Genomic DNA, 13,937 nt, shown 5'->3' on the forward strand with positions numbered 1-13,937 from the left:
CAATGATTGAGGACCACAGTAAAAGCTTGGGCTGTAGTTAGGGTTGCCACCTTTTCTGGAAAACAATACCGGCCTTCCTATATATTTATCTTTTTTCCCTATTAATAACATTGGGATCAGCCATAATTTTTACCGGCCAGGCTGGTAAAATAACAGCCAGGTGTCAACTCTAACTGTAGCTCAGAAATTACTCCGGACAAAAGTTGAACAGACTCACTCCCCGCATGCTCCTCTCTGGCGAAACCCGGGACTGCAACATTTGATGGGTCTGCCTGATGGCCACTGGTGGGCTGGATTGGGAATTAAGCATATGCAAGATTTATATCCAGAGGATCATCTTTTAAAACTTGATCAGTTGCAACTTACAGAGCCACTAACCCAAAATTCAGATATTTCCAACTTTGTCACGCAGCGATAAGCCAATTTACGGCAAGGGGTCCTAACCTGGAAGCCACTATGCTAGCGACTAAGCTTCCGCTGAAAATCATGTCTAAGCCTCTCCCGACTATTTATCAGGTTCTCGTGCTCCCTAATAATCAAAGGCAACTCCCTCGTCAAGCCAAATGGAGCTCGGACATACCCACATTAATAGAAGGTGAATGTGCGACTGTGCTGCAACACTTGCTACCGCCATTACTGTCAGCCAAGGACAAATTGATACAAGTGAAATTTACCCACCCTATCTATATGACATCTGAGAGGCTCAACTCTTTATATCCAGATAGGTCAAAAGCCTGTCCCAGATGCGGAAGAGACCCTGGAAACTGGTACCACATGACGTGGTCCTGTGTTGAGATTCAGGATTTCACCTTTACTTCTAAAGTTATGGTGCTCCAGATTGAACCTACCCCAGCTACTGCACTACTGGGGCTAACCACGGGAATTGTCTTTTCCAAGGAAAGTAGAGTGTTCCTCCAGAATCTTTTATACTATGCAAAAAAAAAAAATGATTGTTCTTAAATGGAACAGACCGTTGGCACCTTCCATAGAGTCATGGAAAACATTGGTCAACGCAGCTTTACCATTCTACAAAGAAGCCTACATAGCTCAGGATGTCTAGACAAATTTATAGACATTTGGCTACTCTGGATTTTAAACTTGGACACTAATAGCCCCAAGGTACTATAGTTATTCTGCTTACTATTCAGTTTTTAAGTATTCTGGTGAGAACTATAAGGGGATTTTTCTTCCCTCTCTAATATGACACCCTGCTTCTGTCATATCTTGATTAAATGGCGTATTGTGCATAGATATAAATGTTTATGTTTTGAAAATTCAAAATAAAAGCATTAAATAAAAAATCTTGAAAAATTTTTTAAAAGTCAGATTTTATAAAAAAAATCACAACGTTTTTGTGATTTTTGCATTCAGAACCCCCCTAATGTCCACCCTCTGGTTCTTAATGATGCTCGCATGCAAACAAAGGCCATGCTAGGAGATGAATAAAGAGTTTTGTGTCTTTTACTCCTGTCTCCTTTTGTGCATTTTTTCCTGTAATGTGATTAGTAAGTGACACAGAACATCAATAAAATAGTGGCTCAGGGTAAATATTTATTTGGTTAACTTTCCCCTTGTGTTCAAGAAGTAACCAGTCAGTAACCCATGCCATGCGGAAGGGATGTACTCTCCCATTGCATCATCGTAGCCCGTGTTTGTGTGCCCTGCCAGGACACTGGGACTGGTGGGCCCTTTCTGGAGCACAGAGCATGAACTCTTTTCTACCTTTTCCAGGTTCTGCTTGTGTTTAATTTATTTTCAGCAGTAAGAAAGATAGGAAGGAATTAGTTTGAGTCTGTGATGGGGTCAAGGAAATGACTGAGGTTAAATTTATAACCACACATAAGCAGGAGAATAGAGCAGGCAGGGGGATTTTCCCAGAAAATTTTGTAAATCGGAGAAAAAGAACTTTAATGTCAATTATAGGTAGTCAGTGAGGCTGCTGGATGCAATGGTAAATGATGATAGCAACAAATAATCTGAAGCTGCTATATATAAATATATATAAATACTGCATGTTGTTGTAAATCAGCTATCAGGAAGGCAAAGATAGAAAATGAGCAACTGATTGCATCATAGGCAAAGATTAACCCCTAAAAGGATACGAATATTCTACATAGGCTACACTGTAGGGTGTTCTAAATTCTGCACTCTTGTCACATTTTAATGTTTCATTGCAGTACTAGTGTTGTATTTTTAACTTGGCAATTAAAAAAATTGTTACCCATCTGTGCCCAATACTTACAAGTGCTAATTTTATTCAACAAGCATCCTGTTGTTGAGATTTCCATTCGATCATTCCCAACCCAGCAGGGTACAGTATGTGAGTACATTCTGCCAGATCTATTGTCTCAGCTGATAGGTATACAAAGGAAATATCTTTATATTTAAAGGGGAACTCCGGCTACCAAACCAAAATTTGATAAAGAGGCCCACATATCATAGAAACCTCTAATATACCCATCACAGTTAATTGTTTCTTCAAAAAGTATGAATAAATGTAATTTTCTATGCTGAAATCCAGCTCTTTAACAGTTCTTCTCTTTCTGCATCATTTGAAATCCTGGCAGGGAAGGAGGGACTAAAAACTGATGTTACAAATTGTAACAACTTCTCCACAGCTTACAGACAGCATGCAGGAACTACATAACCCACAATGCATTGCACTAGGATGTTCTGTTCCTTATTGAAATCATGTGTGCAGGGAATTGTGGGGTTTGGAGGATGCAGGCTCAGGACAGCTGGCTGCTGAAAGTAACAGTAGTCAGCCAGCTCAGCAAAGTAGTTTGACAGATCAGCAGGAGAGCAGGGGGCTAGGCTTAGAGAACTGTTGCAAACCATTAAAAATTATGAAAAGTCTGCATATTTTTTAATTGATGTATATTGCAAAGATGCTTGAAATTTTGTTTACTTTTCAAAAAGCTTAAAGGGATACTGTCATGGGAAAAAACATTTTTTTTCAAAATGAATCGGTTAATAGTGCTGCTCCAGCAGAATTTTGCGCTGAAATCCATTTCTCAAAAGAGCAAACAGATTTTTTCTATATTCAATTTTGAAATCTGACATGGGGCTAGACATATTGTCAATTTCCCAGCTGCCCCAAGTCATGTGACTTGTGATCTGATAAACTTCAATCACTCTTTATTGCTGTACTGCAAGTTGCAGTGATATCACCCCCCCCCCCCCCAGCAGCCAAACAAAAGGAAAATGGGAAAGAAACCAGATAACAGCTCCCTAACACAAGATAACAGCTGCCGGGTAGATCTAAGAACAACACTAAATAGTAAAAACCCATGTCACACTGAGACACATTCAGTTACATTGAGAAGACAAAACAGCAGCCCGCCAAAAAGCATTTCTCTAAAGTGCAGGCACAAGTCACATGACCAGGGGCAGCTGGGAAATTGACAAAATGTCTAGCCCCATGTCAGAATTCAAAATTGAATATAAAAAAATCTGTTTGCTTTTTTGAGAAATGGATTTCAGTGCAGAATTCTGGAGTAGCACTATTAACTGCTGCGTTTTGAAAAAAACATGTTTTCCGATGACAGGATCCCTTTAAGTTACGTTTGTGTGGAGTTCCCATTTTATAAACTGTTGTTTCACCAATAAGACCTACTGGTGCTCATTTTGTCTACTGTCACAGCTCCTTAAGATACAGTTCAAAGACAACACTTTTCCTCCAGACAATTCCAGTGAGGGCACAGCTGAGCAAGAGGGTAACAGTTTTTCTGTTCTTATGAGGTTTCTGTTGACTCCCCTTCTATTAGGTTGAAACAAATATTTACATGACAATTTAGTCACTAATTATGATAACAATCTGTTGGTTGAATATTCATTCTGAAGGCATGGTATTCAGATGATTGTGCAATTTGTTATCAAAACAACTCTCCAAACATGTTAGCAAAGGTTGGCCTCCAGTAGACACTAATTGCATTTAGAAAAATGTATACCTTTTTAAGAGTTATGTTTATTTAACTATTTTTTTTACTTTGCTAACTTATTCTTTAGGATATCCCACTGAAGGGGATGGGAAGAACAGTTAAAACAGAAAGGTATGTGTTCTAAAAAAAACGATATAATTTCTTCTGGTAGGTCATCTACTCCATCTTCATAAACTTTTAAAAATGGAAGCAAGAACGAGGCATAGCTGCTATGAGGTCGTATTATTTAAAGCATTGAACATTTTGAGAAATCTGTAGTTGATTATAGTTTTCTTACTTGTCATTATTCTATTCAGAAGAAGGATATTGTATGTCAATTTTAAATGATTTTTTTTAATATTCTCGGTTATTCACAATATGCTCTTCCTATTTTAACTGGGTACTAGTATATTCTCAAGCAGAATTCGATATGAAATAGCTCATTAATCGAAATCAAATAGTTTTTGTTTTACTTTCTCTTTTTCAATCTATCCCTGCAGGAATGTGTCTCAAAAGCGAAATCAGGAGGAAGAACTTCATGACAGAATGATGAATACTATCGATGGGCTTAGTTCTGCTAAGTAAGCATAAATAAAATGCAATATTTGTAGATCAAGGAATCAGAAAGCACTTCAATAATATGAAGAAGGTTCAAATTATTTTGTAAATCAGGATATTTACACAATTTATTCTATCTTTTTTTATATCTATTTTAGTGATTTCAACATTATACACATAATTGTAATTTCAGGCCATGGTTTGGAAAGACTGATGACTTCTACGGATTTTTACTCTTTTTCACAGCAGATGGATTAGAAAAAGAGGTAGATAATCTTGTTTTCTCTTGTTTGCACTATTTCAGGACTATTAAGACAGTTTGAAATGGCTCTCTGCTGCTAGCATATAATTTACTAGAGATGCTAAATTCAAGAGGGAAGCATTAAAATGCATGAAAAAGGGAACTTCTCGTGGGATCGTATATTTTAAGTGACCACTGCTTCCCCCAGTCACTAATGGTGTATGCCTATATCATTTGCATAATAAGGTTGCTTCCTGGTGGCAAGGGAAATCTATTATACCGTGAATGCCATGTTACATTTTGGCAAGGCCATCTTAACACTCATAACTCGCAACACTCTTGTTTATAAGGTACATCCAAACAGATGGTGCCCTTTACTCTTCAGGTGGGTACTTACAAGACCATTATCTTTAAAGGAATTTTTCAGTATAAAAATAAAAACTACATAGTTAGATAGGCTGTGCAAAATAAAAAATGTTTTTAATATACTTAATTAGCCAAAAATGTTATCTATAAAGGCTGGAGTGGCTGGGTGTCTAACGTAATAGTCACAACACAACTCCCTGCTTTCCAGCTCTCTTGTTTCCGCTGATTGGTTACCAGGCAATAACCAATCAGTGAAATCAGAGGGGGGACACGTGTCATAACTGTTTGCATCTGAATCTGACCAGCATGCTAAGGATGAATTGAAGACTCACTGAACAGTTATGTCCCAAATGGCCCCCCTTAAAGTCGCTGACTAACTCAGAGTTAGAGAAATGTAAAGCAGGAAGTTGGGTTCTGGTTATTATGTTAGACATCCACTCACTCCAGCCTTTATACATTACATTTTTGGCTAACTATATTAGAAACATTTTTTATTTCGCACAGCCTATTTACCCAGTTTTTATTGTTACACTGAACTGTTCCTTTAAGTTCAGCACACCAATGAACATTTCTAGCAACTGATACACCAAATTATGTTTATATGAAAGACAAAAACAGAGGACATATAGTGTAGCCTCATGTTTTTTACAAAATGTATGTTGTTAAAAGACTGGCCAACTGGCTGCTTTAAGGGTCTGGCCACACGGGCAGATTCGGGGAGATTGGTCACCAGGCGACAAATCTCCTCTTCTTGAGGCTGACTGATCTCCCCGATCTGCCTTTCACTCCCTTCCGCCGGCTAAAATGAAAATCACCTGGGGGCAGGCACTCGGGGGACTTAGTTTTCCAAAGTCGCCGAAGTTTCCTCGTGAGGCAATTACGGGCAAACAAAGCGCTCCAAGTGCCTGCCCCCAGGCAATTTTCATTTTAGCCGCGGAAGGCAGATCGGGGAGATTTGTCGCCACGAAGAAGGGGAGATTTGTTGCCTGGCGACTAATCTCCCCATGTGGCCAGACCCTAAAAGTTTAAACTTATCTATTGTCTCATGACAATGAGGCAGATTCTGCTTGTTTACCTACTGCTTAGGTGCAGCCATTGCAGCTGATATTAAATGTATAAAGAAACAAAATACAAATTTTAATTATGATGGCACTTGACTAAAACATATGATACATGAAATAATTGCAAGAATGGTATCAGTGAAATTTGCAGATAGGAATGTGCTGGTAAAAGGATGATTAAAATAAATTCAACGATGTACGGGAATTATAAATCATTGAAAATAAACCATACATATTGGCCACAATTGTATTAGTGAGAATCAGTGTGGCTTCAAATTGATAAAGATGAAATTATTAGTCGGCATAGAATAAATTTATAATCTGTATTTTTTTTTCCGCTTCTAGTACCGCACCTTCAGAATACCTTGTATCCGAAACTACTTCCTGTGTGCCAGCTTGATATTCTTGGGCATATTCTTGATCCAGATTTTGGTCATGCCCAGGTCAGTCAGTGAGCTTTAACATAATCATGGTAGTGCTACAGTTCATTACAGCTGCAAATGATCTAATGAATCTGTAGGGCAGAAAAAAGAGCTTTTCCCATCACTTGAGAAGTGCCCATATGTTTGCTGTTACAACTCAGGGCTAAAGTAGGTGTATATAATTGCACTGAAGAGGACTTTTCATCTTGCTGTTTACATCTATGAGATTCATTCATTTATTGTATTGTATTGTATTTTGTGACATTATAGTGCCCATTCACACCTGTACAGTAACATAAAGACGAACCAACAGTACACCCTGACCTAGCTATGCTGGGTGTTTTGTGTAAACTGGGTCAATGCCCTCCTTAGTAATATGAGTAAGGAACAAAAACTGGCATAATAGGGCAAGTTAACCCAGGATAGAACCTTTGCACAGACATGAACATGAAAGGGTTCTACCCTTGCCCTACTGTGCCAATCAATCCCCTCCTTAGTAATATGAGTAAGGAACAAAAACTGGCATAATAGGGCAAGTTAACCCAGGATAGAGCCTTTGCACAGACATGAATATGAAAGGGTTCTACCCTTGCCCTACTGTGCCAGTTTTTGTTCCTTTATTTCTTAAACCATAGCAAAATAACCTGAGAAAATAGACAGCAAGGGGACAGTTAGAAGAGTAGCGCATGTGTTTTTTTTTTGCTTTAGCAATTATCTTTTATTTTATCAGATAGTCGCTGACTTTACAACTCATATGGTTGTGGTAATCAGGGCCGCCATCAGGGGTCACAGGGGGAACAGTTGTCCCGGGCCCGCAGGGTTTTGTGTCTAAGGGGGGGCCAGGCCATGCTTCACTTACTTGATTAGTCGGGCCCCCCCTGCAGCAAGCAATTTTTTAAAAAATTTGGGGGGATCTGGTCAATTTTTTTTTACTTGTAGGGGGGCCCTGCCACCAATGTTTTTAAAAGAAAAAAACTTTTATGGGGGGGCGCCATTGTTTTTTTTGTTTTTTTTTAACTTATAGGGGGGCCCTGATCACCAATTATTTTTTTTTTAACTTTTTTTTTAACCTGACCACCAATTTTTTTTAAAAAAAATTTATGGAGGTCCCTGGCACCACAGTTTTTTTTTAACTTATAAGTGGGCCTGCCCATCAATGCCCATTTTTATAACTTGTGTGTGGGTTACCTTTTTTAGCACTGATGTCTATGTGGTCTTTTAATTGTACTGTGGAGTGGGTGGGAGGTGGGTGGTGTTAATATTATAATGTTATGACATGACACACTTTTATTTGTTTTATTCATGAGGCATTTGTTAGATTGTACTTCTGTAACTGAGCCTTACAGGATGATTTGATATGGTATATAAATAAAAATCAGTTTTATGAATGTGATTTCAGGAATGCAAACTTGGGAATTTCCTTTGGAGTGGTGTCAATACTTATCATCTGGGTCTTGCTTTTGTGCTATGCAGATAAATGTGTGGTAAGTGTAAGCATGAAACTTATTGATGTAGTATGAGATAAGTCATCTTAGAAATGTTGCCACATAGCCAGCTGTATTTAAAGGACAATAGAAGGATCTTGGTGTTTTTGTAGATAACAAGTTGTCTAATTCTGGGCAGTGTCATTCTGTGGCAAATACATTTCTGTCTTGCATAAAAAAGGGCATTAACTCACTCAAGGGATGAAAACATAATTATGCCTCTTTATAGGTCCCTGGCAGGCCCAGACTGGCAATCTGTGGGTTCTGGCAAATGCCAGAAGGGCTGCTATAAGGTCCCATAGAAAGTCACTGTTTAGTGGGCTGGTGGGGGCTGTTTGGACCTCTGTCATATCTGTTGCTTTTGAATCTGAGCTGAATGCTGAGGATCAATTGCAAACTAACTGAACAGAAATGTACCATGTGGCCCCCATTCAAGTCGCTGACTAGCTCAGAGTTATAGAGCTGAAAAGCAGAAAGTTGGATTCTGGCTGTTTTATTAGACATCTGTTCACTCCAGCCTTTATATATTACATTTTTGGCTAACTAACTATATTAGAAACATTTTTATTTTGCACAGCCTATCTATTTACCCAGTTTTTATTTTCACACTGAACTGTTCTTTTAAAGTAACTTATAACAGTTTCTCCAGAACAAGCTCCCCTTCCACCATAAACCCCAACTAGGGGTAGAATTCATCCCGAAAAGCAACTTTGAATGCAAGGTTGTGGCACTTAAACCTGGTCCAGTCTGTGGACCGTGGGCAGGTGACTAAAGAAAGGTGGTATCTTGTTTTCCTCCCTCCTGGGCCCTTGGTGAGCAGTTAGCAAGGCCACCGGCAATAGTGAGGAAAGTGGCCTAGAAACCCTGGTTAGGTTTGATAATGTTCTTGCTGCTGTAGGAGGGTAGAGAGTGGCAGAGACACAAATGGCTATCCTACATGTCCAGGGGCATGGTCACTGGCTAAGGCAGGGAGGTGTAGGCTTGCTAAGATCAATTCAATATTACCGTAGTGTGGTGAGGTGCCATACCTCAGATTGCTATTGTGGTACTGGAAAGTTCTGGGTATCCAACCAAGTGTTCAATTCCTGTGGTGAGTTAGATGCCCCATTCAGTATTATTTGTAGACGAGCTAGATATATCATGGGGTAGGCCACCTTAGCAGACTGTTCTTTACATCCAGGAACTTCACTCGCTGACGTTTAACTTCAGCTGTGTAGTCAATGGAGATAGAGCTAACTTGGAATTAAGGGTATCACGGTTTCGTGCCAGCAAAAGAATGGTGTCTCTGTCGCATGCCGGAGAAGTCTAGCGATGAATGGTCTTGGCCGGCCAGGTCTAGTTGGTAGACCACAAAGGTGGGAGAATGGTTAGTGCAATCAAACAACTCCGCCAGCCATGCTTCGTTTAAGTTTTCAGGGTTGTCTCCTTCCAGCTTCTCGGAGAAGCTTGCGAAGAGGAGAATATTACGGCAGAGACGATTCTCCAAGTCTTCCATTTTGGTGATGCCACTGGATGCAAGCCATTGTAGCTCTTGCAGGAGCCCAGTAGCGATCAATCCTCCAGACCGATTACTCTTTAACCGCTGCTATCCCTCAGATTCTGCAGATCATGCTTAATGATTGAGAGGTCAAGCCTTATTTTGTCGGTTTGGAGCTAATGATGTTATTGCAGGTATCCTGAGACTCCCTTATATCATGCAGAATATCTTGCAGAATTGGCTCGGGTGGAGGAGGGTGAAGTTGGAGTGCAAGTGGAGGCATGGGTACCATCTTGCTTGTCTTCGCAGGTGAAATTCTCGAGCCTGGTAGTAGCCACTGGGGCCCTTTTTGAACTTTAGTCAGCCCCATCAGTATCCTTTGAGATAGTGGCTGCCAAGTAAGGTTTTTGAGGCTGTTTTTACACTTTAGATATGACCAGGAATCCGTATAACATCCTGATAATATCGGTCCAGGGAGGGGAGCTCTCGAGGCTCACATGCATCTGCTCACATGAAGATTCAGGCCACGCCCCTGACCTGTATTATTTATAATGCATTCTAGAATACATGGTCAGTTCCTTTATATAATACCCCAGAAAACATAGTAGTTAAAAATACATTTATTTATATAGCAGCAACACATTTACACAGCACTTTACAGAGATTATACATCATTCACACCAGTCTTTGCACCAGTGAATTTTACAATCTAAATTATAAACCTCCCAGAATACATGGCAGGATAAAAAAGTGACTGTTTTGTGTATAATATATCTGTCCTATGTATCTCTGTTTTGTGTCTATAGGAAATTAATTGTTTGTTGGTTTAGGGAAGCTATGTATTTAGTAATGAACGTTCTAATAAGTTCATGGTTCTGTTGCATGTGGAAGCATTGCTCTGTAAGTTAATTGTTGATTTCTCTGTTCATCAGCGATTTTTTAATGAGAGTGCTCCCTTCTCTCGTTTCTTGTGCTCCTTGGTGGAGATGATAGAAACTCGCCCTAGTCTGCGTGTTCCACTTGTTGCGCTTACATTAGGATCCCTGCTGATTATCTCCATAGTAAATCTGGTGAGCACTTCATATTATTTATGCTTCAGCCTTTAACTTCTTGAAATACTGCCTATGTAAATTTGACTCTGATTCTTTTTTTCTAAAGCCTCTTGATCAGACTCTCCAGACCTGCAATGCATCAAGCCTTGCAACTGAAAGCAAATGCCAGAGTATTCCGGTAAGTTATACATTTAAAGGAGAAGGAAAGGCTAAAATTAAGTAAGCTTTATCAGAAAGGTCTATATAGATATACCAGTTAACCCTCAAAGTAATGCTGCTCTGAGTCCTCTGTCAAAAGAAACACAGCATTTCTTTCCTTCTATTGTGTACACATGGGCTTCTGTATCAGACTTCCTGTTTTCAGCTTAAACCTCCAGGGCAGGGCTTGAGCATGTTCAGTTTGCTCCTCTCCCCCTCCCTCCTCCCATCCCTGCTGTAAGTGAGCAGGGAGAGACTCAGGCAGGAAGTGATGTCACACCAAGCTTATATGGCAGCTTCTATCGTAAACAAACAAAGGCAGTGTCTAGAGCTGTTTACTCAGGTATGGTAAAACATTCTGCAGACTAAATATAGCGTTCTATCTTGCACTATTGTGGCTAATCTGTTGGCAATAAATTTTCTTGGAGCTTTCCTTCTCCTTTAAGAGAGCTATAGAGTTACAAGGAACAGAAACATAGCTTTCCTCTATCAACAAGGACTTTGTTACTATACTTAGAAAAATATGTTGCACAGTTATTCATCTACTTTGTTTTGTAGCACAGAATTGTATTCTGTGAACCTAAACACTATTCTTAGTTGACAAATATCACAAAGTGCAAAGTAGGTCAGTTATATACATTTCAGTCATTTCCAGCAGAAGCGTATGATCATCACACCGTGCATGAGTCACATTTATAAGCACACTAGTTTGGACTGGGCAGTGTGGAAAAAATATGCTCAGCAGGAACTTTTATTTGCATAGGTATAGTGTGTTTGTATATTCAGATTTGCAAGAAAAAAATTGCACAATGTACAATAACTGTTAAAAAGAAGCACACATTGGAACTAGAAGGATTTTTTTAAACAAAGTTGTGGTTGAAGCTGGAGACTGAAGAGACAATAGAGTCCTATGATGTCAAATTGTATTCACATGCATACCTCATAAAGAGACTAATGACAGTGAGAAAACAGCTGCTGAATTACAGCCTAGAGCACAGTCCACACAAAAAGTATGTTATTTTTTTGTATGTTTAAATAGCACATTTTATTCATGGATAAGATACAGCTCTGACATTGATTCACCAAGTGCCTCTCATCATAGCTGACCTTTGGAGGAAGTGGAAAAAACCTTGAACTAATTGAAAGGAATAATAGCACTTAGCTATTGGTGCAGCTATGAAGATGTGCCTTGACCAAAATCAGAAAATGTGGCAAAAGTCTTCATTAAAACTAGTCAGCAGACTGCAAAACAAGGGAAGAAGTACAATTTGGAAACACTCTCCTTTTGGACCGTGTAGTATAAATCAAACAGGGAGAAACCTGAATATAAATGTACCCCATACTGATCAGTATTTGCTGTTTGATTCAAACATATGCAGGGTTATCAAAACTTTATATCATTGGACCAACTAATGTTGCAAAATTATTTAAATGGGAGGATCTTTGAAAGCTAGACACTACATAGACTGGATCAAAACTACAAGGTCGAGATAGAACACTAGACTATTAAAAGGGGAGATAGAGGGCAGGCACAGCACCACACAGAGCCAAACATTGGAACACCTAGGACCCAGCACCTAAGCAAAATAAAGCAATGCGTTATATGCTATCTAGTGTACAAATATCCCTCCTCAGGTGCTTATGAGGAAGGATCTTTGATCCAAAACATGTTGTGCATTTTCTAGTAAAAAGATCACTGGTTGTTTGATACAGTTCTCCAGAGTGATACTATTGCTGATTTATTAAGTGTGAAGGGTCTGGTGGTAGCTAACTCTGTGTGAGGAACCTATTATACAAGAATCTCTCCTTTCAAGGAAACCCTACATTCTGCTCAATTATTTTCATGCCACAATCATAATTGGAGAATGTATTACTCTTGAAGGGATTCTGTCAGGGGAATTTTCCAAATCACATCAATTAATAGTTAGAGAGCTGAAAAGCAGGAAATAGTGTTCTGATCTGTTATGTTAGACATCCAGTCACTCCAGCCTTTATACATTACATTTTTGGCTAACTAACTATATTAGAAAAATGTTTCATTTTGCACAGCCTATCTATTCACCCAGTTTTTATTTTTACACTGAACTGTTCCTTTAATGTCATTTTGTTGATTTTTTATCAGTGAAAATAAAATGTGAGTTCTGAAACACATATTTTTAATTTTACAGTATTACATATACTGCTGTATTTTGGGACTCATTGCCTGCTCCATGTTCCTGCGACTGTGCTTCGAGTTGAAAATACTTCTTTTGACAGCTGCATTTACTGCATATAATGTTATTATTTTCCACACTCATTCCAGCATATTTAGGAGTAACCTCCCAGTAACCAGGTATGGGTTTTGCTATCATATTTAGTAGAAATGTAACTCTCCTAATTAAAGTGCTGTTGAAACAATGTGTTATATAATTATTTCATTCAGAAACATTTTAAAAGAATTGTCCAGCCAAGAAATTAAATGTTTTGCATAATGAAAGAAATTATAAGGCATTGTTCAAAATACACTAATTAAAAACGTTAAATGATTGCAGCGTCATTTGAATTTATAATTGCTATTGAAAGCAGTTTCTTAGTCTTAGGTACTTCCTCCTCCATCAAGACTTTTTGCAATGCCTTGTATGTTCTCTATTGATTAGAACAGGGGTGCCCAAATGTTTTGCAACGAGGGCCAGATTTGGTTAGGTGAAAATGTGTGGGGGCCGACCATTCAGCCTGAAATTCTTTGAACCATTAACATCAAATTACAGGAATCGAGTAATCGTAGCAGTAATATTTGGGCACATTAATGAAATGATCTGCCACTTGGTCTATACTGCTGCCTGTGTGCTGAAGTTGTTAGAAATAGACACATACTGGAACGTATTGACGCCATATTACTTAAGTTTACTGTACTGGCACGTCAGTACGTCTATTGACACCTTCAGCCCTAAAGAAGTATGCGAAAACAGTGTGTCTCTAAGTGCCAGTATGTGTCTATTTCTAACACCTTCAGCACACAGTCAGTAGAATAGACCAAGTGGCAGATCATTTCACTAATGTACCTTAATATTACTGCTATGGGATTCCTGATCGCACTGTGCTGGGGGGCCTCATTATTATTAATTTCACGATGGAGGCTTAGGGCCGGTGTAAATTTGAAAATGGACCACAATTGGCCC

The 13,937-nt window shown here is 39.0% G+C and overlaps 1 protein-coding gene across 7 annotated transcripts in view; it reads left to right on the forward strand.

The window, feature by feature from the left end:
* Positions 1-13,937, forward strand: part of adcy7.L (adenylate cyclase 7 L homeolog) — a 155,422-nt gene that overhangs the window by 113,558 nt on the left and 27,927 nt on the right. For all 7 annotated transcript variants that reach the window (XM_018257791.2, XM_018257789.2, XM_041590126.1 and 4 more), the window contains 8 exons: positions 4,009-4,052; positions 4,421-4,501; positions 4,672-4,744; positions 6,492-6,589; positions 7,968-8,052; positions 10,462-10,599; positions 10,688-10,759; positions 12,948-13,111. In XM_018257791.2, coding sequence (XP_018113280.1) covers positions 4,009-4,052; positions 4,421-4,501; positions 4,672-4,744; positions 6,492-6,589; positions 7,968-8,052; positions 10,462-10,599; positions 10,688-10,759; positions 12,948-13,111 — 755 coding nt within the window. The remainder of the gene's footprint in view (positions 1-4,008; positions 4,053-4,420; positions 4,502-4,671; positions 4,745-6,491; positions 6,590-7,967; positions 8,053-10,461; positions 10,600-10,687; positions 10,760-12,947; positions 13,112-13,937) is intronic.

This window comes from Xenopus laevis, chromosome 4L (genome assembly GCF_017654675.1).
Source record: "Xenopus laevis strain J_2021 chromosome 4L, Xenopus_laevis_v10.1, whole genome shotgun sequence".
Lineage (NCBI taxonomy): Eukaryota > Metazoa > Chordata > Amphibia > Anura > Pipidae > Xenopus > Xenopus laevis.